At 44.5% G+C, this 24,857-nt stretch overlaps 1 protein-coding gene across 1 annotated transcript in view; it reads right to left on the bottom strand.

Moving 5' to 3' along the window:
• Window positions 1–24,857, bottom strand: part of LOC148478247 (cell adhesion molecule DSCAM) — a gene marked incomplete at its 3' end in the record, with an annotated part of 235,003 nt that overhangs the window by 72,971 nt on the left and 137,175 nt on the right. Inside the window, exon 19 of the mRNA XM_088455734.1 lies at window positions 2,919–3,072. Coding sequence (XP_088311860.1) covers window positions 2,919–3,072 — 154 coding nt within the window. The remainder of the gene's footprint in view (window positions 1–2,918; window positions 3,073–24,857) is intronic.

Below are 24,857 nucleotides of genomic sequence, written 5' to 3'. Positions count from 1 at the left end.
TTACACAAATACTAAAACAAACAAACACTTGAACAATGTGGTTCAATAGGACAAAACTTTATGGTCCATAACAAAAGAAACAGACACCTGCGCAGTGCGGTTCTTACGATAAGCGTGATGTAGAGAAATGTACCACAAACTACTGTACAGACCCCTCCCGCATTGTGCATACCCCTAATGTGTCATATATATGTGTGAATTTTTCCTAATATTAAAACACACCTTTTATTTATATTGGATCAACTTACACAATAGATGTAGTCATCCCTTAATGTGAAATGTGCCACATACAGTAGTAACTGTATAGAAAACATACTTACGGATACGGGATCTATATCATAATACTTTGGACTTTCCATAATTTGCAACACGGTTGCTTAATTGTTTTAAAGTCCATTTTAAAATTGTCCCATTCTGCTCATTGTATTCCCCAATCTGTCAGGAGCAGTAGACGCAGTCGCTCGGTTGCCATGACACTTCGAGTCGCCGGGAAGGACGTGTGGTCAGGTGCTGCCTCATTGGTTGCCTCAGCCCATTTCATGCATACAGCTATATTGGTTCTGGCATCCTGACTCCTATTGCTGTTGTATACTGTCTCCTGCCTTTACCTGCTTTGATCTTTCCCTGTGACCTGACTATTATTGTATTGCTGCCTGCCCTGATCTTTGCCTGTGACCTGACTATTATTGTATTGCTGCCTGCCCTGATCTTTCCCTGTGACCTATTATTGTATTGCTGCCTGCCCTGATCTTTGCCTGTGACCTGACTATTATTGTATTCCTGCCTGCCCTGATCTTTGCCTGTGACCTGACTATCATTGTATTACTGCCTGCCCTGATCTTTGCCTGTGACCTGACTATTATTGTATTACTGCCTGCCCTGATCTTTGCCTGTGACCTATCATTGTATTCCTGCCTGGCCTGAGCTTTGCTTGTGACCTGACTATTATTGTATTGCTGCCTTCCCTGATCTTTGCCTGTGACCTGACTATTATTGTATTACTGCCTGCCCTGAGCTTTGCCTGTGAGCTGACTATTATTGTATTGCTGCCTGCCCTGATCTTTGCCTGTGACCTGACTATCATTGTATTGCTGCCTGCCCTGATCTTTGCCTGTGACTTGACTATTATTGTATTGCTGCCTGCACTGATCTTTGCCTGTGAGCTGACTATTATTGTATTGCTGCCTGCCCTGAGCTTTGCCTGTGACCTATTATTGTATTGCTGCCTGCACTGAGCTTTGCCTGTGACCAGACTATTATTGTATTACTGCCTGCCCTGATCTTTGCCTGTGACCTGACTATTATTGTATTGCTGCCTGCCCTGATCTTTGCCTGTGACCTGACTATTATTGTATTGCTGCCTGCACTGATCTTTGCCTGTGACCTGACTATTATTGTATTGCTGCCTGCACTGAGCTTTGCCTGTGACCTGACTATCATTGTATTGCTGCCTGCCCTGATCTTTGCCTGTGACCTGACTATTATTGTATTGCTGCCTGCACTGATCTTTGCCTGTGACCTGACTATTATTGTATTGCTGCCTGCACTGAGCTTTGCCTGTGACCTGACTATTATTGTATTGCTGCCTGCACTGAGCTATGCCTGTGACCTGACTATTATTGTATTGCTGCCTGCCCTGATCTTTGCCAGTGACCTGACTATCATTGTATTCCTGCCTGCCCTGAGCTTTGCCTGTGAACTGACTATTATTGTATTGCTGCCTGCCCTAAGCTTTGCCTGTGACCTGACTATTATTGTATTGCTGCCTGCACTGAGCTTTGCCTGTGACCTATTATTGTATTACTGGCTGCCCTGAGCTTTGCCTGTGACCTGACTATTATTGTATTGCTGCCTGCCCTGAGCTTTGCCTGTGACCTGACTATTATTGTATTGCTGCCTGCACTGAGCTTTGCCTGTGACCTGACTATTATTGTATTACTGCCTGCCCTGATCTTTGCCTGTGACCTGACTATCATTGTATTGCTGCCTGCCCTGATCTTTGCCTGTCACCTGCCTATTATTGTATTGCTGCCTGCACTGAGCTTTGCCAGTGACCTGACTATTATTGCATTGCTGCCTGCACTGAGCTTTGCCTGTGACCTGACTATTATTGTATTACTGCCTGCCCTGAGCTTTGCCTGTGACCTGACTATTATTGTATTACTGCCTGCCCTGAGCTTTGCCTGTGACCTAACTATTATTGTATTGCTGCCTGCCCTGAGCTTTGCCTGTGACCTAACTTATTGTATTGCTGCCTGCCCTGACCGTTGCTTATGTCCTGACCATTCTTGGATTTGCCATATACCAATATCACCTTGTATGTTTGGGCCTTAGGGGAGTATTCAATTAGCCGTAAGGTTTACCCTGCGACTAATTGCCGCCAAAATTCTCTGCGGCGTGGGGAAAGGTTATTCAATTAAATAGCTTTTTTACTGCGCTGAAAACATCGGCATTCAAGCGCAGAAAATTACTGATTCCGCGTAAACTGTGGAATCAATGTTTTTTTTACCTTGCGCGCTAACCCGATTTTGTGGGGGTTTTTTCTGCGGACTTTACCCCGCTGCTCCATAAGCTGCGAGGCTCAGTCCGACTGTGGGGACTTGCGCACGGGGTAATCCCCGCTAATTGAATAGCTCCAACGCGGCAATTAGTCATGGTGTAAACCCAGCAGCTAATTGCATACCCCCCCTCCAATGTCACCTATGTGATTAGCAAATTCTAAGGGTGGCTTATTTAGGGAGTTGTCGTCTGACCTTACACCAACCTCGTTATATTGTTTGGCTTATTATTACTTCACTCTTTGTACAAATTATGAAATCCAAAATTCTTCGAGACACACCGGAAAAGTATTTTACATCATAGACCAAACAATTAGGCAAATTAATTAGACAAATTAGACAACATGTAAAACGTTTTACCTTTAGCCACTGGTTCAACGGTAATGATGTCACTACTGTTTCCTCTGCCAGCAGCAGTCACCGCCACCACCCAAACACTGTACTGTCGGTTTCGGCTAAGGTTTGGTATTCGGTAAAAGAAGGAGTCAGGTGCAGCTTCAAATTCACTAATTACCTAGAATTGAAAAAAAACAAACAAACAAACAAACAAACAGTAATTAGTTCCAGAGATTTGGAATAGTAGAACAGGTAGTGTACTGCACTTAAATAATAATCATTTATAATTAATGTCTAGTGCCTCCACCAGAGGGTTTTCATGTGTGGAAATGTTACAGGAGAAAATATGCAATGTTTTTGAATGTTGATATAACTTCCTAAAGCGTGACCCTCGCCGAGCACTTGACGGACTAATGGGGGATGATCCGCTATTGATGAAATGTAGCCTATCAATTCGCTAGAAACTGATGACATCACTGACTCTCTATCGATGATAACATTGGTTTCTACTGAATTAATATGCTGTATCCTTGGGAAAAGTATTTCTACTTACAAAATGGCTGACTCCACTGGTATAGCCAGATGGCATGCTATTAAGTCCGGGGGGACAAAAAAATTAACTCACATGAAGTGACATGTTTTGCCAGGTCTCTGCCCATGCAGGTCTCAATGATCTATGACACAGGTTCTCAAACTCGGTCCTCAGGACCCCAAACATGTTTTCCAAGTCTCCTCACAGAATCGCAAGTGAAATAATTACCTTCACCTGTGGATCTTTTAAAGTGGGTCAGGGAGTAATGACTATACCTGTACTCCTGCTGGGTGACCTGGAAAACGTGAACTGTGTAGGGTCCTGAGGACCAAGTTTGAGAAACACTGATCTATGATAAGCTGTTACCTTCTGCTTCAACGAGTCTATCCAGATAGATATCCAAGGGAGAGGAAGACCTGAAATGTACTAAGCTTTTATATGTACCAAAAAGATCAATAATAAACTACTGTCAAGTTGGTACTGGATGCCCCACAGATCTCTCTACCCTACCAAAGGGCGGGTGCTACAGTGTACAGTGATGCAGGGATTACCAAGCCCCATTATTTCATTTTCGACATCCCAGGTTACTCACAATTATGGATTTAAAATACTGATCAATACGAGATGCTCGAAGAAACATCAGATGACACCCAAAGGTTGGGGTCTCAATGGGCATGTGGATGGAAGATAGAAAGTCATTTCCACTGGGCAGTATGCCAATAGTCCCCACAACCTGCACTGACTGGTTCGAGCCCAACGACTGGTCACAGGCGATGAACCTATTAGAGCCTGTGTGTAATGTGGGGACATGTGACCATGACCAGTCACTGGGAGGTGAGTGAGGACGAGTGTCCTCTTCTTATACAATGCAGGAATTGTTACTGACACTTTTTCTTGCGGCTCCTGATCAGAGCCTGGTGAGATGCACCTGATCACACCTGCTCATTTGTAACCGTAGCTTTTCTGCCCCTTAGCATGGCAACCATATATCCACATATCCTAATGCAGCTGGGAGTCATAAGGACAATTCTGGCTGCTTGGCACCATCTTCCCCATCTAACGCCAGGCTATGATTGCTCAAGTACTGGTTCTCTTCCAGTTCATGTGTCATACACTGTACATGCTAGACTGGTTTCTTACATGCAAAAATGCTCACACTGTGTAGACTTATGCATAGTAAGTGTGTCTATTGATTAGAGTGGTTTCTCCCATTTAATACTTCTACGCGGGTACTTAGAAGGTAAACAGAATGTGACTAATGACAGGTATGTCATTGATATGATGGTTACAGCATTACCCACAAGTAACAAACCTACGATTGTTGCAGTTTAAAACAGTCATATATAAAAGGCACAGTTAAAAGATATAAAAGTAATAACGTCGTATCGCTTCATCGTGGCTGACAAACTGATAAAATACTTTTTCGTCATATGTCGACATATAATCTTATACTCATATGTTGCCGTGAAGAGTCATCAATCAACGTCCAAAAATATCTGCTGTGTGCATCCAATTCAAACGCTCCCCAGCAGTCATCTATCCCAGCCATCAGGGAATTACACACGGCTGTCACATCCCAGTCATTCCCACCATGTCAGAGTCCGCCCTCGTGCACTTTCAATGTTCCTTTCAAGTTTATCCGGAGTCTGTGCTCACTGCCCTGTCAAGTACTCAGTCACGGCCTGGGCAGTGCTTACAGAGTCACAGTGCACCCGACACTGCTCAATTCCACTAAGCCCATAACCCCCCTAATCTCACCATGGCCATGAAGGCCGATCACAAGCAGTCACTGTAACCTGTGATAGACCCATTTGTGGGATGTAAGTCAGATGGAATTTCCACCTTCATATGATTTTAATTCAATGGTGTCTTCATGGCACACAGCAACTCTGATCAAAGACTTTGCTGTATGTTTGGTCTTGGAACAGGACACAAGACTGATCTATTGGTAGTACATAGAGCTCGGCAGAGCTGCCCATCGGCAAGTCCAATGAAAGAAATAGGGATCAAGGATTAGTAAAAGTTGCCAGGCAGCATGTACCCAGCAATGAATGAATGACCACTGTTAGCAAGCCCTATTGAATACGCCCCATACATTCTGTAGAAAATGTGGAATTAGGGCCTGATTCAGCAAGGATCGCTATTCTGCTAGAACGCACGCACCGCAGTTGCTATTATTAGTGGTGAAATGCAAATGTTTGCAATCGCATTGCGATCACAGCTTACGCCCATCCGTATCCATACACTTGGGCAACATAGCGAAATAATGGGTAACATCGAGTAACATCGGACCCATACGCACAGTTAAGGCAGGTCAGACCAGGGGCATTCCTAGAGAGGAGGGTGCCCGTGTGCACTCTCCGACACGAGACCCCTCCTCTCTGCCCGGCGGCCTGCAGCGCACTGAGCTGTGTGCGGCCAGCGCCGGTGTTATAGATTCTGGGCACTAGAGTGTGCCCAGAGTCTATAGTGTATGCATAGGTCACCGGGAAAATGGCCGTGGCGGCCATTTTCCCTGTACTGCGCATGCGCAAACGACAGGAAAATGGCCGCCATGGCCATTTTCCAGTCGTTTTACAGCTCCGGACCCACTCGCCAACGTGGGACTTCGGAGAGGTAAGTAATATTATGGGTGCAGGGTGTGCGGTGCGGGGCCCCCCTGGACCCAGGGGCCCGTGTTCCCCGCACACATTATAGATACGCCCCTGGGTCAGACCACACTCAGGAATTGCTAACTCCAGCGCACGCTATGAGTCCCCAGGCTGCGCACGGTATTGCAGTGGATAATTTATGCACGTCCCTGCAACGCATTCCCAATGCACTGGCACGCCTGCGTTACCCCACGTCCACCCCCCCCCCCGTCACCACTCACAAACGGCACGTCCTGTCAATCATTGTGCTCGGAGTCTGCGTAGCCTCTGCAAATGCATTTCCTATCGCAAATGCTAGTTCACGATGGAGACGCATGCGCAATGCGAATTAAGCGACCGAGTGGGTGCGTCTTTGCTACTGCGGTCCTTGCTGAATCAGCCCCTTAGAGCGGAGATTATTGTCAAATATATGTATTCATATTTCACTAAATATTTGCTTAGCTATAAAACAATATAATAAAAATGGTGATCACAATATTTGCTGGCTTTGTGGAACAAGAGGGAAGCGCAGGGCCTGTAAATAACAGCTGACCAGCAGAACAGACAGACAATAACGCGCGTGGACAAGTGTTGCGGGCACTGCTGACGGCCCAGCATACTTCTGCAGCTTTCTCTTTACGAGGGAAAACATCCAGCGTTAGCACAATTACAAGAACCCATATGCTCGGGCAAATTGTATTTAGATTGTACAGCTGTGCAAGGTCCCTTAATTTGATTCTTTTATTAGATTACTTGTCTTATATTTAAACTTGGAATCATGCAACGGAGAAAGGAAGATGACAATCCCTGAAGGAACGATTAAACCAAACACCGAACTGCAGACGTGTTACTTGTCGTTAGATGTGCTGGGGCATTGACGACCCCCCCCAACATTACCGATTTCTTATTCTAAATGATCATAATACAAGTCTACTATATAGAAATCAATGCACCCGGTAGGGATAACTGCACACAGCATACACTACAGAGCTGTCATATATCCCAGCTTCCATATTCACCAGTCCCAGATATTGAGGAGAAGGGGGCTTAATGGGATATAGTTAAGATGCCGGCATTCAAAATCCCGGTGCCGGAATCCCGACCCGCGGCCAGAATACCGTGCCGGAATCCCGATATCGCTTGATATGTCAACGCCCGCATCCCGACGGCCTGCATCTCGAACGTAAATATAGTGGACCGGGTCCCGTTTACGCTGCAGGGGGGGGGTAGTTAGGTTTAGGCAATCACTGAGGGGGGGGGGAGTTACTGTGGGGGAGGGGGATGGAAAGGGTAGGGTTAGGCTGCAGGCAGGGGGATTAGGCACCACGGGAGGGAGGGGGGGTTTAGGTACTAAGTGGGGAGGGTTAGGTTTAGGTTTGGGCACTAACGGGGAGGGTTAGGTATAGGCACTAACAGGGAAGGGGAAGGTTAGGCTTAGGCACTACCGGGGAGGGATAGATTTAGGCACTAACGGGGAAGGTTAGGATGCAGGAAGGGAGGGTTAGGTGGGATAAGGGGGGAGGGTTAGGATACTAACGGTGCCCCTGTTGGGACTCTGAGCATCGGGATGCCGCTGCCGTTTTTTTGACCGCTGGCATGTAGACTGTCAGTCTCCCGTATCACACCCGGCATAATTTTTGTCACTGCTCCCATTCTGCATTAGTTATGAACTTCTTGCTCATAAATATTACAAAATAACTACAACTAAATTACCAGAATGAAAAGAAAATAAATCCAATACAAGGCAGCATGGAAATACAAGGCAGACCTAAGAGAAGCCGCTATTAAATATTTCTCTCAAACGTTTGTATTCGATTTTAATGAAACAAAAATATTATTATTCATACTGTGCATATAGAAGGAGCATGATGGATAGTCCTGGCCGGAGGTGAGCACAGCACAACGTACACTTATTAGTGCCTAATAAAGGGACAGGAGACAGGAGAATGACACATGAATACAGCCCAATCCATGTATGAAGCACAAATAACACCTTCTGTGGATTTTGTTTGTTGCATTAATCCCACGTGTGGGGTAAGTATTGTCTGCGTTCATGGACTGTGAGCAGGTGATGTAGAAAATAAGGTTGGCCAGCTATAGAAAATGGTCACAGGCCCAGGGTTTACTAACTCTACTGTCAGTACATCCATTGTCACAGGCCCAGGGTTTACTAACTCTACTGTCAGTACATCCATTGTCACAGGCCCAGGGTTTACCAACTCTACTGTCAGTGCATCCATTGTCACAGGCCCAGGGTTTACTAACTCTACTGTCAGTGCATCCATTGTCACAGGCCCAGGGTTTACCAACTCTACTGTCATTGTCACAGGCCCAGGGTTTACTAACTCTACTGTCATTACATCCATTGTCACAGGCCAAGGGCTTACTAACTCTACTGTCAGTACATCCATTGTCACAGGCCCAGGGTTTACTAACTCTACTGTCAGTGCATCCATTGTCACAGGCCAAGGGCTTACTAACTCTACTGTCAGTACATCCATTGTCACAGGCCCAGGGTTTACTAACTCTACTGTCAGTGCATCCATTGTCACAGGCCAAGGGCTTACTAACTCTACTGTCAGTGCATCCATTGTCACAGGCCTAGGGTATACTAACTCTACTGTCAGTACATCCATTGTCAAAGGCCAAGGGTTTACTAACTCTACTGTCAGTACATCCATTTTCACAGGCCCAGGGTTTACCAACTCTACTGTCAGTACATCCATTGTCACAGGCCCAGGGTATACTAACTCTACTGTCAGTGCATCCATTGTCACAGGCCCAGGGCTTACTAACTCTACTGTCAGTACATCCATTGTCACAGGCCCAGGGTTTACCAACTCTACTGTCAGTACATCCATTGTCACAGGCCCAGGGTATACTAAAGCTGGCCACACACCTGACCAACTTACATCCAACCAGCCAACTTGTTGATTGGTTGGAATGAAAATCTGGTAACATATGGGAGTAAATGATGACCAGCAATTTGCTCCTAAATGCCAGAAAACAGGTGAAAATGGTCATCAGACAAGTTTGTTAAATGTTTGATCTAAACAATTTGTTCAAACAACAGTTTTTGTTAATTTTCTGGCGTTTGGGAGAAAATTGCTGATTGTCATTTGCTTTCATTCCTTACCAGATTTTCATTCCAACCAATCAACAAGTTGGCTGGTTGGATGTAAGTTGGTCTAGTGTGTGGCCAGCTTAACTCTACTGTCAGTACATCCATTGTCACAGGCCCAGAGTTTACTAACTCTACTGTCAGTACATCCATTGTCACAGGCCCAGGGTTTACCAACTCTACTGTCAGTACATCCATTGTCACAGGCCCAGGGTATACTAACTCTACTGTCAGTACATCCATTGTCACAGGCCCAGGGTTTACTAACTCTACTGTCAGTGCATCCATTGTCACAGGCCCAGGGTTTACCAACTCTACTGTCATTGTCACAGGCCCAGGGTTTACTAACTCTACTGTCAGTACATCCATTGTCACAGGCCAAGGGCTTACTAACTCTACTGTCAGTACATCCATTGTCACAGGCCCAGGGTTTACTAACTCTACTGTCAGTGCATCCATTGTCACAGGCCAAGGGCTTACTAACTCTACTGTCAGTGCATCCATTGTCACAGGCCTAGGGTATACTAACTCTACTGTCAGTACATCCATTGTCAAAGGCCAAGGGTTTACTAACTCTACTGTCAGTACATCCATTGTCACAGGCCCAGGGCTTACTAACTCTACTGTCAGTACATCCATTGTCACAGGCCCAGGGCTTACTAACTCTACTGTCAGTACATCCATTGTCACAGGCCCAGGGTATACTAACTCTACTGTCAGTACATCCATTGTCACAGGCCCAGGGTATACTAACTCTACTGTCAGTGCATCCATTGTCACAGGCCCAGGGCTTACTAACTCTACTGTCAGTACATCCATTGTCACAGGCCCAGAGTTTACTAACTCTACTGTCAGTACATCCATTGTCACAGGCCCAGGGTTTACCAACTCTACTGACAGTACATCCATTGTCACAGGCCCAGGGTTTACCAACTCTACTGACAGTACATCCATTGTAACAGGCCCAGGGTATACTAACTCTACTGTCAGTACATCCATTGTCACAGGTCCAGGGTTTACCTACTCTACTGACAGTACATCCATTGTAACAGGCCCAGGGTATACTAACTCTACTGTCAGTACATCCATTGTCACAGGCCCAGGGTTTACTAACTCTACTGTCAGTGCATCCATTGTCACAGGCCAAGGGCTTACTAACTCTACTGTCAGTACATCCATTGTCACAGGCCCAGGGTTTACTAACTCTACTGTCAGTGCATCCATTGTCACAGGCCAAGGGCTTACTAACTCTACTGTCAGTGCATCCATTGTCACAGGCCTAGGGTATACTAACTCTACTGTCAGTACATCCATTGTCAAAGGCCAAGGGTTTACTAACTCTACTGTCAGTGCATCCATTGTCACAGGCCCAGGGCTTACTAACTCTACTGTCAGTACATCCATTGTCATAGGCCCAGGGCTTACTAACTCTACTGTCAGTACATCCATTGTCACAGGCCCAGGGTATACTAACTCTACTGTCAGTACATCCATTGTCACAGGCCCAGGGTATACTAACTCTACTGTCAGTGCATCCATTGTCACAGGCCCAGGGCTTACTAACTCTACTGTCAGTACATCCATTGTCACAGGCCCAGAGTTTACTAACTCTACTGTCAGTACATCCATTGTCACAGGCCCAGGGTTTACCAACTCTACTGACAGTACATCCATTGTCACAGGCCCAGGGTTTACCAACTCTACTGACAGTACATCCATTGTAACAGGCCCAGGGTATACTAACTCTACTGTCAGTACATCCATTGTCACAGGTCCAGGGTTTACCAACTCTACTGACAGTACATCCATTGTAACAGGCCCAGGGTATACTAACTCTACTGTCAGTACATCCATTGTCACAGGCCAAGGGTTTACTAACTCTTCTGTCAGTGCATCCATTGTCACAGGCCCAGAGTTTACTAACTCTACTGTCAGTACGTCCATTGTCACAGGCCCAGGGTATACTAACTCTACTGTCAGTACATCCATTGTCACAGGCCCAGAGTTTACTAACTCTACTATCAGTACATCCATTGTCACAGGCCAAGGGTTTACCAACTCTATTGTCAGTACATCCATTGTCACAGGCCCAGGGTTTACCAACTCTACTGTCAGTACATCCATTGTCACAGGCCCAGGGTTTACTAACTCTACTGTCAGTACATCCATTGTCACAGGCCAAGGGTTTACTAACTCTTCTGTCAGTGCATCCATTGTCACAGGCCCAGGGTTTACTAACTCTAATGTCAGTACATCCATTGTCACAGGCCCAGGGTTTACTAACTCTACTATCAGTACATCCATTGTCACAGGCCCAGGGTTTACCAACTACACAGCCATGGCCAAAAGTTTTGAGAATGTCACAAGTATTGATTTTCACAAAGTTTGCTGCTTCAGTGTTTTTAGAGTTTTTTATCAGATGTTTCTATGGTATACTGAAGTAAAATTACAAGCATTTTATAATTGTCAAAGGGTTTTATTGACAATTACATTAAGTTTATCACAGAGTCAATATTTGAAGTGTTGACCCTTCTTTTTCGAGACCTCTGCAACTCGCCCTGGCATGCTGTCGATCAACTTCTGGGCCACATACTGGCTGATGGCCATCCATTCTTGTCTAATCAATGCTTGGAGTTTGTCAGAATTTGTGGGTTTTTGTTTGCCCACCCGCCTCTTGAGGATTGACCACAAGTTCTTAATGGGATTAAGGTCTGGGGAGTTTCCTGGCCATGGACCCAAAATTTCGATGTTTTGTTCCCCGAGCCACTTAGTTATCACTTTTGCCATATGGCAAGGTGCTCCATCATGCTGGAAAAGGCATTCTTCATCACCAAACTGTTATTGGATGGTTGGGAGAACTTGCTCTTGGAGTATGTTTTGGTACCATTCTTTATTCATGGCTGTGTTCTTAGGCAAAATTGTAAGTAAGCCCACTCCCTTGGCTGAGAAGCAACCCAACACATGAATGGTCTCTGGATGCTTTACTGTTGGCATTTACCTTGTGCTATCGTGTGTTTTTGAATGTTTACAAATTCCCCGCTTTACATGTTTACCAAGTACACCTGATTTTATTCATTTTTAGGTTCCCCAGTGTAGTGAGCATTTACAAAGCACCCCTTTATAATTGTTACATTTTTGATCACTTACCCCTGGGTATCTTTACTGTAAAGATACCCAGGGGCATGTGCTCAAAAATGAAACAAATTTAAATATGTAAATTACACATAGACCAAAATGTTTATCATATACTCCTGAATATTTACCATCTATACCTACTGTATGTATCTCTCTCATGTTTACCAAGTACCTGTGTGTGCCTAAACATATAACAAGTGCCCCATGTCTTTAAGGGGCTTATCAAACCTGCATTTTTGCCCCATTAAGTAACATCGGTCATCGCTGATATTCACAGATAACTTAACAGAGCAATACTAAATATCATTAAAGATCTGCTGGGACTGTGCATCTGATGCAGTGGGTTGTCGGCGCAATGAATTTGCCCCATAATAAGTTATAACAACCTCTCGTCTATCTCAGTGAAGGGACTTCTGGGTAATGAGCGGGTGCCTTTATTGTGTGGAGCCCCAGGCAAGGAAGTGTTACGGTTTTTCCATGACACCCTGCATAAACCCCCAAAACTCAAGGACGAGATCTTCTGCCACCAACAGCCACTTAGGTGGCCGTCTGGACATAAACTAGAAGTAATAGGGGTTTACGCAGACTACCCAGGAGTACCAGAATAGAAGATGACACAAATGAGAACCGGTAGCTGAGATGCGGCTTGTGCAGCACTGGTGGAATAGATGCGGTTAATGCAGCACTGGTGGTATAGATGCAGTTAATGCAGCACTGGTGGTATAGATGCAGTTAATGCAGCACTGGTTGTATAGATGCGGTTAATGCAACACTGGTGGTAGAGATGAGGTTAATGCAGCACTGGTGGTAGAGATGAGGTTAATGCAGCACTGGTGGTATAGATGCGGAATAAATACAGCTTATATCTGGTAGAATAGATGTGGCTGGTATAGCCTGTAGAACTGATGCAGCAAGTAGCTGGTAGAATTGATGTGGTAGAATGCCGAGGAGCGGCTTGATTAGCCATGGTGTGGCTACGAGAGCCAGAGGATATGGTGCGGCCTGATAACCAAGATGCGGCTTGCTTAGCCGTGGTGCAGCTACGAGAGCCGGAGAATTCAGTGCGGCCTAAGGACCGAGGTGCGGCTAATTAGCCGTGGTGCGGCTACGAGCGCCGGAGGATATGGTGCGGCATGATGACCGAGATGTGGCTTGATTAGCCATTGTGCAGCTACGAAAGCCAGAGGATTCGGAGCTGCCTAAGGACCGAGTTGCGGCTTGGTTAGCCGTGGAGCGGCTACTAGAGTCGGAGGATAGGGTGCGGCCTGATGACCGAGATGTGGCTTGATTAGCCGTGGTGCGGCTACGAGAGCCGGAGGATTCGGTGAGGCTAACAGACCGAGGTACAATTTGGAGAGACGCAGGAACATAGTCCAGAAGCAGGAACCGCAAGGGCACGTACGGAGACGTTATAGCCGGCAAGGCTGTGAGGATGCCGGCTGATATTTAAATAGACGAAGAACCAATCAAAGTAACGGAGGATCCTTCAGTGTTCCAGTAACACGTGATATCATCCGGCATCCAGATCGCCTAGCAACAGATGGTGGAATACTCATACGGCAGGCGGAAGTAGAAGGAGTAACCATCGAAGTGCTGGAAGGTAGCAAGTCGTGCCGGCGATTTGTAACAGGAAGATATTTCTATATGTTCACAGGGGTGGAAAAGATGCATTATATGGGAAATTCCATGGCATCAAAAGGATCTCCCTGCAAAAGGATAGTGGCTCTTCAAGGATGATCCTGTAGTTCCAAGTAGGTTGTTTTTTTGTATCTTCTCATGTAATAAATTCAATGAAGAGGTAGTCCTACTGCGCCAGTAGGCAAGACTCCAAAGTTATGTTTTTACACTTCAGGCAATCGTGGAGTGCAATTATTTTAAAAGTAAAGTTCCCAAAAGCGAAATGTGTGCATGTCCCAGTGTATGTGAGAGGGAGATAGATAGGCTCATTTACAAGCAATGAAACACATTGTGAACTTTTGTAAATTACTTTTATTGTTTGCGTTTACCTCATCAACGACAGCAATACAGCTCCCTCAGAACACGTTATCGATGCCCCATTTGGCATCAGGAAAAAAGAGAGGCCGCTGATGTCTAAACCACGCTGCAAGTGGTGCGCTTGGATTTTCTTGTAATGATGCTCCATTGGTGCCTCGCCAGTCCCTGCCAACCAGCTCTGTCTGAACCTGTTCTGCTGGATTTACGGGTGGGCGCAGAAATCACAAACATATAAAGTGGGGCTTCCTAGCAGCTGATCAATCCAAGGGTTCAGATACTGGAGTTGGGATAAGCAGGAACCAGCTGTCCAATTAAGTTTGGTGATCAATATGACCAATTGCTGCAGGGGGGTGTGATCCGTCCAGTTATGTCTGGCTAAGCATGCAACAAGCTCCCCATATTGGCCTCTGGTTAGAATACACAGAATAATGACAATGGTGGAAGCTACTGTAGTTTTCCAATGTAAAAAATTATAACCTGTCTTTGTGACAATTTCCTCTCTTAAGTAATTTTCACCAGTTTGCAGATGGAAAACCTGTAGCAAATGGACAAATGGCACAGGCATATTCCCGAGCCTTAGAACTGTTATGCTTTACCCCTAACTGAAGGGGATTATTTCCCAAACCTTCTTGCCCCCTTACAAAGACTCTCTGTACAGACCTTGTCATTACCCAGTGACACTTTTGTCTATCCATACAGAAAGGTACAGTATTACTGGTACATGGAGTTTATGATAAATGTTCTGTATTATGGTAAATGCAGTATATGAGAGGTACTGTATTAGTGGTAAATGCAGTATATGAGTGGTACTGTATTAGTGGTAAATGCAGTATATGAGTGGTACTGTATTAGTGGTAAATGCAGTATATGAGAGGTACTATGCTAAATACAGTATATTGAAGGGGCAATATTACTGGTATATGGAGTGTATGAGAGAGGTATTAGTGGTACATGGAGTGTATGAGAGAGGTATTAGTGGTACATGGAGTGTATGAGAGAGGAATTAGTGGTACATGGAGTGTATGAGAGAGGTATTAGTGGTACATGGAGTGTATGAGAGAGGTATTAGTGGTGCATGGAGTGTATGAGAGAGGTATTAGTGGTACATGGAGTGTATGAGAGAGGTATTAGTGGTACATGGAGTGTATGAGAGAGGTATTAGTGGTACATGGAGTGTATGAGAGAGGTATTAGTGGTACATGGAGTGTATGAGAGAGGTATTAGCGGTACATGGAGTGTATGAGAGAGGTATTAGCGGTACATGGAGTGTATGAGAGAGGTATTAGCGGTACATGGAGTGTATGAGAGAGGTATTAGTGGTACATGGAGTGTATGAGAGAGGTATTAGTGGTACATGGAGTGCATGAGAGGTATTAGTGGTACATGGAGTGTATGAGAGAGGTATTAGTGGTACATGGAGTGTATGAGAGAGGTATTAGTGGTACATGGAGTGTATGAGAGAGGTATTAGCGGTACATGGAGTGTATGAGAGAGGTATTAGCGGTACATGGAGTGTATGAGAAAGGTATTAGCGGTACATGGAGTGTATGAGAGAGCTATTAGCGGTACATGGAGTGTATGAGAAAGCTATTAGCGGTACATGGAGTGTAGGAGAGAGATATTAATGGTACATGGAGTGTAGGAGAGAGGTATTAGTGGTACATGGAGTGTAGGAGAGAGGTATTAGTGGTACATGGCGTGTATGAGAAAGGTATTAGCGGTACATGGAGTGTAGGAGAGAGGTATTAGCGGTACATGGAGTGTATGAGAACGGTATTAGCGGTACATGGAGTGTATGAGAGAGGTATTAGCGGTACATGGAGTGTATGAGAGAGGTATTAGCGGTACATGGAGTGTATGAGAGAGGTATTAGCGGTACATGGAGTGTATGAGAGAGGTATTAGTGGTACATGGAGTGTATGAGAGAGGTATTAGCGGTACATGGAGTGTATGAGAGAGGTATTAGTGGTACATGGAGTGTATGAGATAGGTATTAGTGGTACATGGAGTGTATGAGAGAGGTATTAGTGGTACATGGAGAGTATGAGAGAGGTATTAGTGGTACATGGAGTATGACAGGGGTACAAGTATAAAACACACTGTTAGTGCACAAATCCAGTCAATAATACCTAGAAATAAAGTTATTACAGTTAATGTACTGTATTTGCAATCTTCTTCACCCCTCTAATAAACGTTTGACCACTGACGTGGCACTTTTTCTGCTGGCTGGTCTGGAGAAAGGTGACACAAAGTCGGCCCATTCTGCCCACCCTGCACTTTCTCACAAAGCTGCTGACTTGGTCACAGCGGAGATCCAGAGAGATACAAAGGCTCCTGGGACTGACACTGCCAAGACAGAAGCCCTGGAAGGAACGGAGCAGATCAATTTCCACATCTTCACTCATTTAATATAAAAATTTGCCTTTACAGGAAAACGTCACCTCACAAAGAACGTATAACGGTTCCATCTGCATTAAATGTATGCGGCCATCGCCCGTGTGACTGCTTACACAGCTATTTCATTACTTACTGAATATTTTATACACCAGGCCCTGAGTGAGCGATGACCCTCTGTACTATGGCTGTTACTCATTATTTGTATGTTTTTTTTTATTTAAAGTTATTTTCAACCAAGATCAACTGGCTTACAAAACTTATTATCAACAAAAAGATAGGGGGTCCCCCACTTATAGAATCCCAGTTATTATCGAGATGCAAACTGCACCAGCTAAAGCACCTAGTTCCACTATATATATATATATATATATATATGTATATATATATATATATATATATATACATATATATACATACATACATGTTTTGGACACACAGATGTGGTTTATTTGACCAGGACGACAATGAAATAAAAAATTACCGAGGTTTGCATAGAACAGAGGGCATATAAACCCCTAGACAGGGATGAATGGGGTTAATAAAGTGAAAGGAGGAGTTATTTAGGATTGACTGTTGTTAAAGTCACAGGGATAGGTTGTTTGTTGTTAAGGGGGAGTGGTTACTGGGAGTATGGGTAATATCTGAAGGATATTCTGCCTCTTTGATACTGATCTCCCGCCCTCCCTTCCCTATTGTGTCGTGTGTCGGCTTTATTTCATGGCGGGAAAGGCCGGCAATCTGTAAAGCGTCCATATTGCTGCAGTAGGAGCGGTGAACACCCCTTCAATGCACGGGTTAAGCTGATTTCACCCTACTGGGGTCAGCGGCGCCACTCATCCGGGTGAGCCAAAATGGTACATTGGTATGGGTGTAGGATACCACATCACTTGCTATTAAGGGAGAGTGGCCCTTGCCTGTATTTTATATTGGCATGGGTGTCTCACTTGCTATAAAGGGAGAGTGGCCCTTGCCTGTATTTTATATTGGCATGGGTGTCTCACTTGCTATAAAGGGAGAGTGGCCCTTGCCTGTATTTTATATTGGCATGGGTGTCTCACTTGCTATAAAGGGAGAGTGGCCCTTGCCTGTATTTTATATTGGCATGGGTGTCTCACTTGCTATAAAGGGAGAGTGGCCCTTGCCTGTATTATATATTGGCATGGGTGTCTCACTTGCTATAGAGGGAGAGTGGCCCTTGCCTGTATTTTATATTGGCATGGGTGTCTCACTTGCTATAGAGGGAGAGTGGCCCTTGCCTGTATTTTATATTGGCATGGGTGTCTCACTTGCTATAAAGGGAGAGTGGCCCTTGCCTGTATTTTATATTGGCATGGGTGTCTCACTTGCTATAGAGGGAGAGTGGCCCTTGCCTGTATTTTATATTGGCATGGGTGTCTCACTTGCTATAGAGGGAGAGTGGCCCTTGCCTGTATTTTATATTGGCATGGGTGTCTCACTTGCTATAAAGGGAGAGTGGCCCTTGCCTGTATGTTATATTGGCATAGGTGTCTCACTTGCTATAAAGGGAGAGTGGCCCTTGCCTGTATATTATATTGGCATGGGTGTCTCACTTGCTATAAAGGGAGAGTGGCCCTTGCCTGTATTTTATATCTCACTTACCATTAATTGGGATATTGGCCCTGGTAAGTTGTGGACATCTTTTGCCTAAGTCAAGCTGGCGCCGGTGGTTTGCCGTTCTTTCCTCTGCCACCATACTCATTATTGTAAATAAATAAAGCTCACCTATTATTTTTTGAATGGCATTAACTTGGTCTGTGTCTTTATTTTTTGAGAAAATCTGGTTTGAATGAACTTATGGTTACATCCATCATCTGACAATAGAGAGTTTAATAGAACCTGATTATACATAAACTGCATCCAACTCATCCCCTGCTCTATAAGCTGCCGTCTATGTCCCTTGTCATAGTAGTCCACCACTAAGGACCATATCAGATAATGGCTGGTTGCTCGTGAATGGACCCCAACATGTCCCAAAAGAGGCAATCCCTTTATGATCAGCTAGGATGATATCACGTCACTGCGATAGTAGATAACATGAGAATATTATTGTATACAACATAATAGGGAGTTTAAAAAAAAAAGACTATGCAAATCTTGCAGACATTACATTCGTGACTTTCCTTCTCTTCTACATCCTAAAACACAAGGATAAGTACAGCAAGCAAACGTTTTCAGCAGCAGAGGGTCCACGAGCTCCTGAGACGACGCGGATGCGGGTAATGAGGCAGAAGTACGCTGACTGTAACAGACAATGCTGTGAGATTGATCCAATATGTATGAGACTCCAATATCCTTTCCAAATTGGTCACGAATCAAGTCACTCTCTCTAATTGGGCGTTTAGCTTGGTGGGTGGTTTTTATTTATTTTTTTAAATAGTAAGTGCGCTGTCAAAGGATGCTGTATATATGTATAACATGTATTATTGCAATCAACAATCTTAAAAACCAATAAAATACAACATTTCTAGTGGAAGCCAGCAATAATGTTATATAAAAGCAACCTGTGGCCACAGGACAATAATCATATATATATATATATATATATATATATGCTTAACTTTATAAATGCTATAATATCCAACAGATGATAATCTTGTAGTGTAGTAATACTTTGTATAACAGTCACTGTTAATAATTACAGTCCTCTTTCCATAGAGTTAGTGTAAAGCAGAAGTATACAGCAGCAATATATTAGCCAGCAGACGATGTCATAAAGAATATTGAGTTTTTAGGATCACATATGCAGATAACACTAGTTACTGTATGCGTGTAACCAGCAAGCAAATAATGTTAGTAGCGTTATGAAAGTAGTTAATAATTGGTTATAGTTGAAGCCAAGTCATACAGTATGTCGGTAAGTAATTATCATCACCAGATCAAAATATTTATTGGTTTTTAAGATTGTTGATTGTAATAAAAAATGTAATAAATATATACAGCATCGTTTGACAGCGCAATTACAAATTTTTTTTTAAAAAAAATTATATATTTTTTTTTTTTGGGGGGGGGGGGGGGGGGTGGGTTTGTCGCAGGTGTCCAGGCTCTGTTGTGTTAAGTGCAGCACTGGATTGCGGATAGATATACCATTAGCGCCCCATAAAAACACATAAAAAACGTTTTCCTTATTTCTACATTTTGTAACTGCATACACTGTATTTCCTATTCATCACGTGTCAGAAGAGGGAATCCAGTAGCGGGACTGATAACGTCTGCATTATAGACATTGCTGTGACAGCTACCAATGGTGCAGAAAAAGAGAACTAGGGGGAAATTTACAAAAGTTCGTTTTTGGCAGTGATTTAGCAAATCTGAGATTTACTAAAGCCCCAAACTGACGGCAAATTCGCAGGTGAAACACGACTTCACACTCCAATACCCGGCAGTACACCATCGGACCAAACATTGCATGGTTAACATTGAGAAGAATGGAAAATCGTGGATTTACTAAGAATCGTGTTTGTCAATCAATTAAAAACCACACGGAAATCGCAGCACAATGCACAAAATAAATAGCCCTGTCTTTGGCAGGCGTGTTTGTCCAAAGTACAGCACCTATCAGCCCAAATAAAATGGGTTCTCTCCTCCCAAGGATCAACTGCCCAAGGCTCTTCCCCGCACACCTGGTGGAGGAGGGTCCCGGGGTAATTGTGTGACAGAAAAAGAAGCAGCAGTCACCCGAGCCCACGGAGATGCCGTACACTACTGTATGTGTACACTATATACAGCTCTAACAGAGAAATGACAGTCCCCACATGGGACACTGCACTACACAATGGTGAAGTGCTGGTTGGCTAAGAGTCGGACGCTCTCAGCGGACACCTTCTATGGCAGCATCCGCTGATTGGCTGAGAGTGGCCAATCAGTGCTTCACCATTGTGTAGTGCAGTGACCCACGTGGGAACGGTCATATCACGGTTAGCGCTGTACATACTATACAGCAAGTCCATGGGCTCCGCTGACTGCGTTTTTTTTGCTTTACCAAGACCCTGGTCTATTACATGAGGAAAGGAAATGAGGAAATCCAAGGAGGGAGGGCCTATTTTATTTATGGGGCCCCCACTTTCCGAGGATTTCCAGCCCTGGGCTGATCAGTTTGAGGCTATAAGCCCCCCGACTAGTTTAGCCCACTGCTGGTTACTGAAAAGACTAAGTTTTTCCCCCCAATTTTCCAGTACGAGACCAAGCTCAAAGGTCTGGTTATGTATTATTTTTTGTTTTGAAGGGGGGGAGAACCCCATACAATTTTTTTCTTATACAGATATGCCCAGTTACATGTTAGACTCTTGCGCAGCAATTCGCGCCACAGATGGTGCTAGTCGCGTGCCCGTGAGCGGATACGCACACTGCATTCGCACCCACGACCTCATAGGATTGCATGGTGCTAGCGCAGTGCACGCCATAGCGTACCGTAGCATATGCAGGCGTGAGTAATTTCATGGCGCGATGTGTGCACACGTTTATAGCGCGATCGGCAACCATGTAACTGGACGCAACTGTACTTAACCCATTGTTTACTCATTTACACTCAAAAGCCTGCATAGATCATACTGACCTGTACAGTGCTGTGGATCCGCTGCAGTCTGCCAGCGGATTCATCAATATTTGTCAGCAGACTCTATTGTAAACGGGGAAAATCGACTGATCTCGCACACGCCCGAAACTGTATATCACCATCAGATCAAAAGAGACAATCCGACATGCTGCTTAGTAAATGTGTCATTTTGAGTTGAAAACACTCCAGCTATGTCCAGCTATTTGCTTTAGAAGTCAAAAAAGAATTCTTAGTAAATATCCCTCTAAGGCAGGGGTTCCCAACCACTGTCCTCAAGGCACACTAACAGTCCTAGTTTTAAGGATAGCCATACTTAAGCACAGGTGACTTAATTAGTATCCCAGTTAATTTGAATTAACCATCTGTGCTGCAGCATGGCTATCACTAAAACCAGGACTGTTAGTGTGCCTTGAGGACCGAGGTTGGGAATGACTGCTCTAAGGGGTATTTTTACTAAAGTGCAGGTTTTCAGAAGTGGAGATGTTGCGATGTGCCCATAGCGACCAATCAGTATCTAGCTATTATCTTCTAGAAGGTGCTAGATAAATGTTAAGTAGAATTTGATTGGTTGCAATGGGCAACACCTCCACTTCCGAAAACCCACATTTTAGTAAATTTCCCTCTGTGAAGCCAACACAATTATTTATTGATCAGTAATGAAACTGTCCACTGAACGTTACTAGAAGATAAGATTCCTTTATGATGCACATGTCGGCGAAACTCAGGCGTGCCAGTGCATTTGAATGCCGTTGCATGGGCGTACATAAATTAGCCACTGCGATGTCATACGCCGCCTGAGGCCTGATAGCGTGCGCTGAAGTTAGCAATTTCTGACTAAGGTCAGACCGTGCAAGCGTGCGTGAGGCTGCGATGGTACTCGATTGTACCGATGGTTTTACAGTCTTGCTAAACATTACGGATGTGTGCATGGTAAAATGGGCGTCCTTGTGTCGTGCTGCGACGGCATAGCGATCGCAATGGATTAGCATAGTATCGCAGTTGGACTGCTGTTGCATTCACAGTTGCGATCCGTAACGAATCAGGCCCAAGGCTGTTTCCTAGTCTTTTTAGGATGGAATAATTATTTTACTTTTTTAATTCAATGGTTTAATTAAGTAAAAAAAAAAAATACTTAAACAACTAGTCTATTCTGTAACAATGTTCCACAATATTCCCTGGCAACATTGCCCCTAGCTACAAGGGTCTCCTCGGACATGACAGACATCAGTGCCGCCAGAAGCTGATGGAATTTATTAACAGCCCGAGAATGAGCCATAGATTTTGGATGTTTATGTTCCATTTATTTGGGACATGTTGGCTCCAATATTATAACGTGTGGGGCCAGCTTCAGGCTCATCACGTTCCTCTCAATATCTCACTGTCACTTGTGTGTTCATTTCCATTGTTGTTAATGAAAAATAACAGATAGATCTGCTTAGAGTCCTAAATTAAAGGCTAGCAGACGTAATCTCTGAATTAAAGGCCCTGCTTGCGTTGCGCCCTCCCCGTCACTAGTCCCAGTGAGCATAGACGTCACTTCACAAGGGAATCAATAAACAGGAAAACATGTGCCGCCTCCTCCAGTCTTCATGCAAATCACCTTCCTTCATTAATTTCCCCAAGGCACTAAAAATGAGCCTGTATACGAAAAGGCTACGACGCAGCGGCCACTTTTCTTTCACGCCAAGTTCCGCTGTGCTTCGAATACAGATTCAGACCTAGTCGCACACAGATATAAAAGCTTTGTGCACCGGTTTTGTGACATAGCATTGCATCTAAGCTACATATTTCAGCGTGAAAGATGAGAAAGAGAGGATACACCTTTCGGCGCGTTGTCTCGCGCGCATGGTGTATTGAGGCTAGGTGTGTGCGGACACATGGTCAGATCAGGGTGTTCCATGGAGACTGGAGGATAGCGTCAATATCAGTATATTGTAATGTACTTCTAAGGGGCCTAATTATTCGCCAGTTGAGCGGCGGATATGTAGGTACGGCAGCTGTCCCACGAGTCTCATCTCCTACACACACTAATTACTAGCGGTGAAAGGTTACATGGCCGGGCAGTGTAAGTGTGCGTGTGTGACTACGGAGAGGGCCGCCGGGGGCGGAAGGGATCCTCTTCGCACTCCAGGTGAGGAAGCGGGCCACTGGGAACTCACGCCATCTGAAGATGGCATCAGTTCCTGCAAGTATACTAAACATGGGACAGCCACGTTGGGCACAAAACAATGAATGAGCCCATAAGTGACAATGAAAAGGCTCCTCAGAGCGCAGAGCGCACATTTTGGGGCTGATTCTGACGTCTGTATTTTGAATGGCGCTTGCTATTTTTTTTCACTGTGCATGAGTCAAAGGGGTAAATTTACTAAGATGGGAGTTCTATTAAGAAGTGATGTTGCTCATAGCAACCAGTCAGATTCCAGGTATTATCTTCTAGAAGGTGCTAGATAAATGAGAAGTAAAATGTGATTGGTTGCTATGGGCAACATCACTTCTTAAATAGAACTCCCATCTTAGTAAATTTACCCCAGAGTCTCAATACGTAACTTTGAGCAACTACGGGCAATTCGGAGACATACATATCTCAGCCGCATCTCCGTCGGATAAACGGGTGTCACTGGGCAGCAACGGGCCTTCACACAAAGGATAAGCGTTCCGTGGGCATGTCATAGAATTTTCCGTCAGATAAGAACCATTTGGCCCTTCTAGTCTGCCCATTTTTTGCCCTTATGGCGACCTCAACCCTATCTGATCCTTATTTCTTTGAAAGATTACCCTTATGCCTATCCCAAGCATGTTTAAATTGCTCTATTCTAATTAGTCTTTACCTCTTATGATGGGAGGCTATTCCACTTATCCACTACCCTTTCGGTGAAGTTATTGTTTCCTCAAATTTCCTCTGGACCTACAGAACCTCCCTCCGGTTTCAGTGGAGACATGGCCTCCAGAGATGAACACAGTAATCTAGATGAGGCCGTATCAGTGACCTATACAGTGGTAGCATGCGACTTGCCTTTCTCATGACTTTGTTACATGGCTTACCTGCTTTGACATTACCTGAAATATCCCTCCTCAGTAGTGCCCGTTATAGTGCCGCTAATACTATATTTAGCCTTTGGGTTTTTGCAACTAAAATCAATAATTTGGCATTTTTTTGGCATTAAACTGTAGTTGCCACATTCTTGTCCGTTCCTCTAGCCTACCTACAGATGTGTCCACATACATCTATCTTCTGAGACCTACAAGTCGCATTAAACATAATGAGTGAGCGCCGTGAGACTCAGTAGCGCCGAGAGTCTTTTCATGCGACGTTTACCCTTCAAATGCGTCTTATTTACAAAGTGATGCAAAAGCAGCTTCTGCTGATTAAAATGATATGCGGCATGCCTATATTCTGGTCACATCTGCATGCAAGTCGCTGACACTGTAGTAACGTAGCATTTCATATGTAGATGCAGTCGCACACAGAATATAGGCTTGCGGCATATCATATTAATCAGAAGCTGCATGTGCGTCCTGTTCGCATCGCTGTGCGAATAAGACTCATTAGAAGGGAGAGAGTCGTATGAACAGACGCTCA

Source organism: Taudactylus pleione, unplaced genomic scaffold, assembly GCF_031769625.1.
Source record: "Taudactylus pleione unplaced genomic scaffold, aTauple2 ptg000668l, whole genome shotgun sequence".
Taxonomy (NCBI): domain Eukaryota; kingdom Metazoa; phylum Chordata; class Amphibia; order Anura; family Myobatrachidae; genus Taudactylus; species Taudactylus pleione.
Note: the sequence above shows the minus strand (reverse complement) of the source record. Positions and strands in the feature narration are given on the sequence as shown.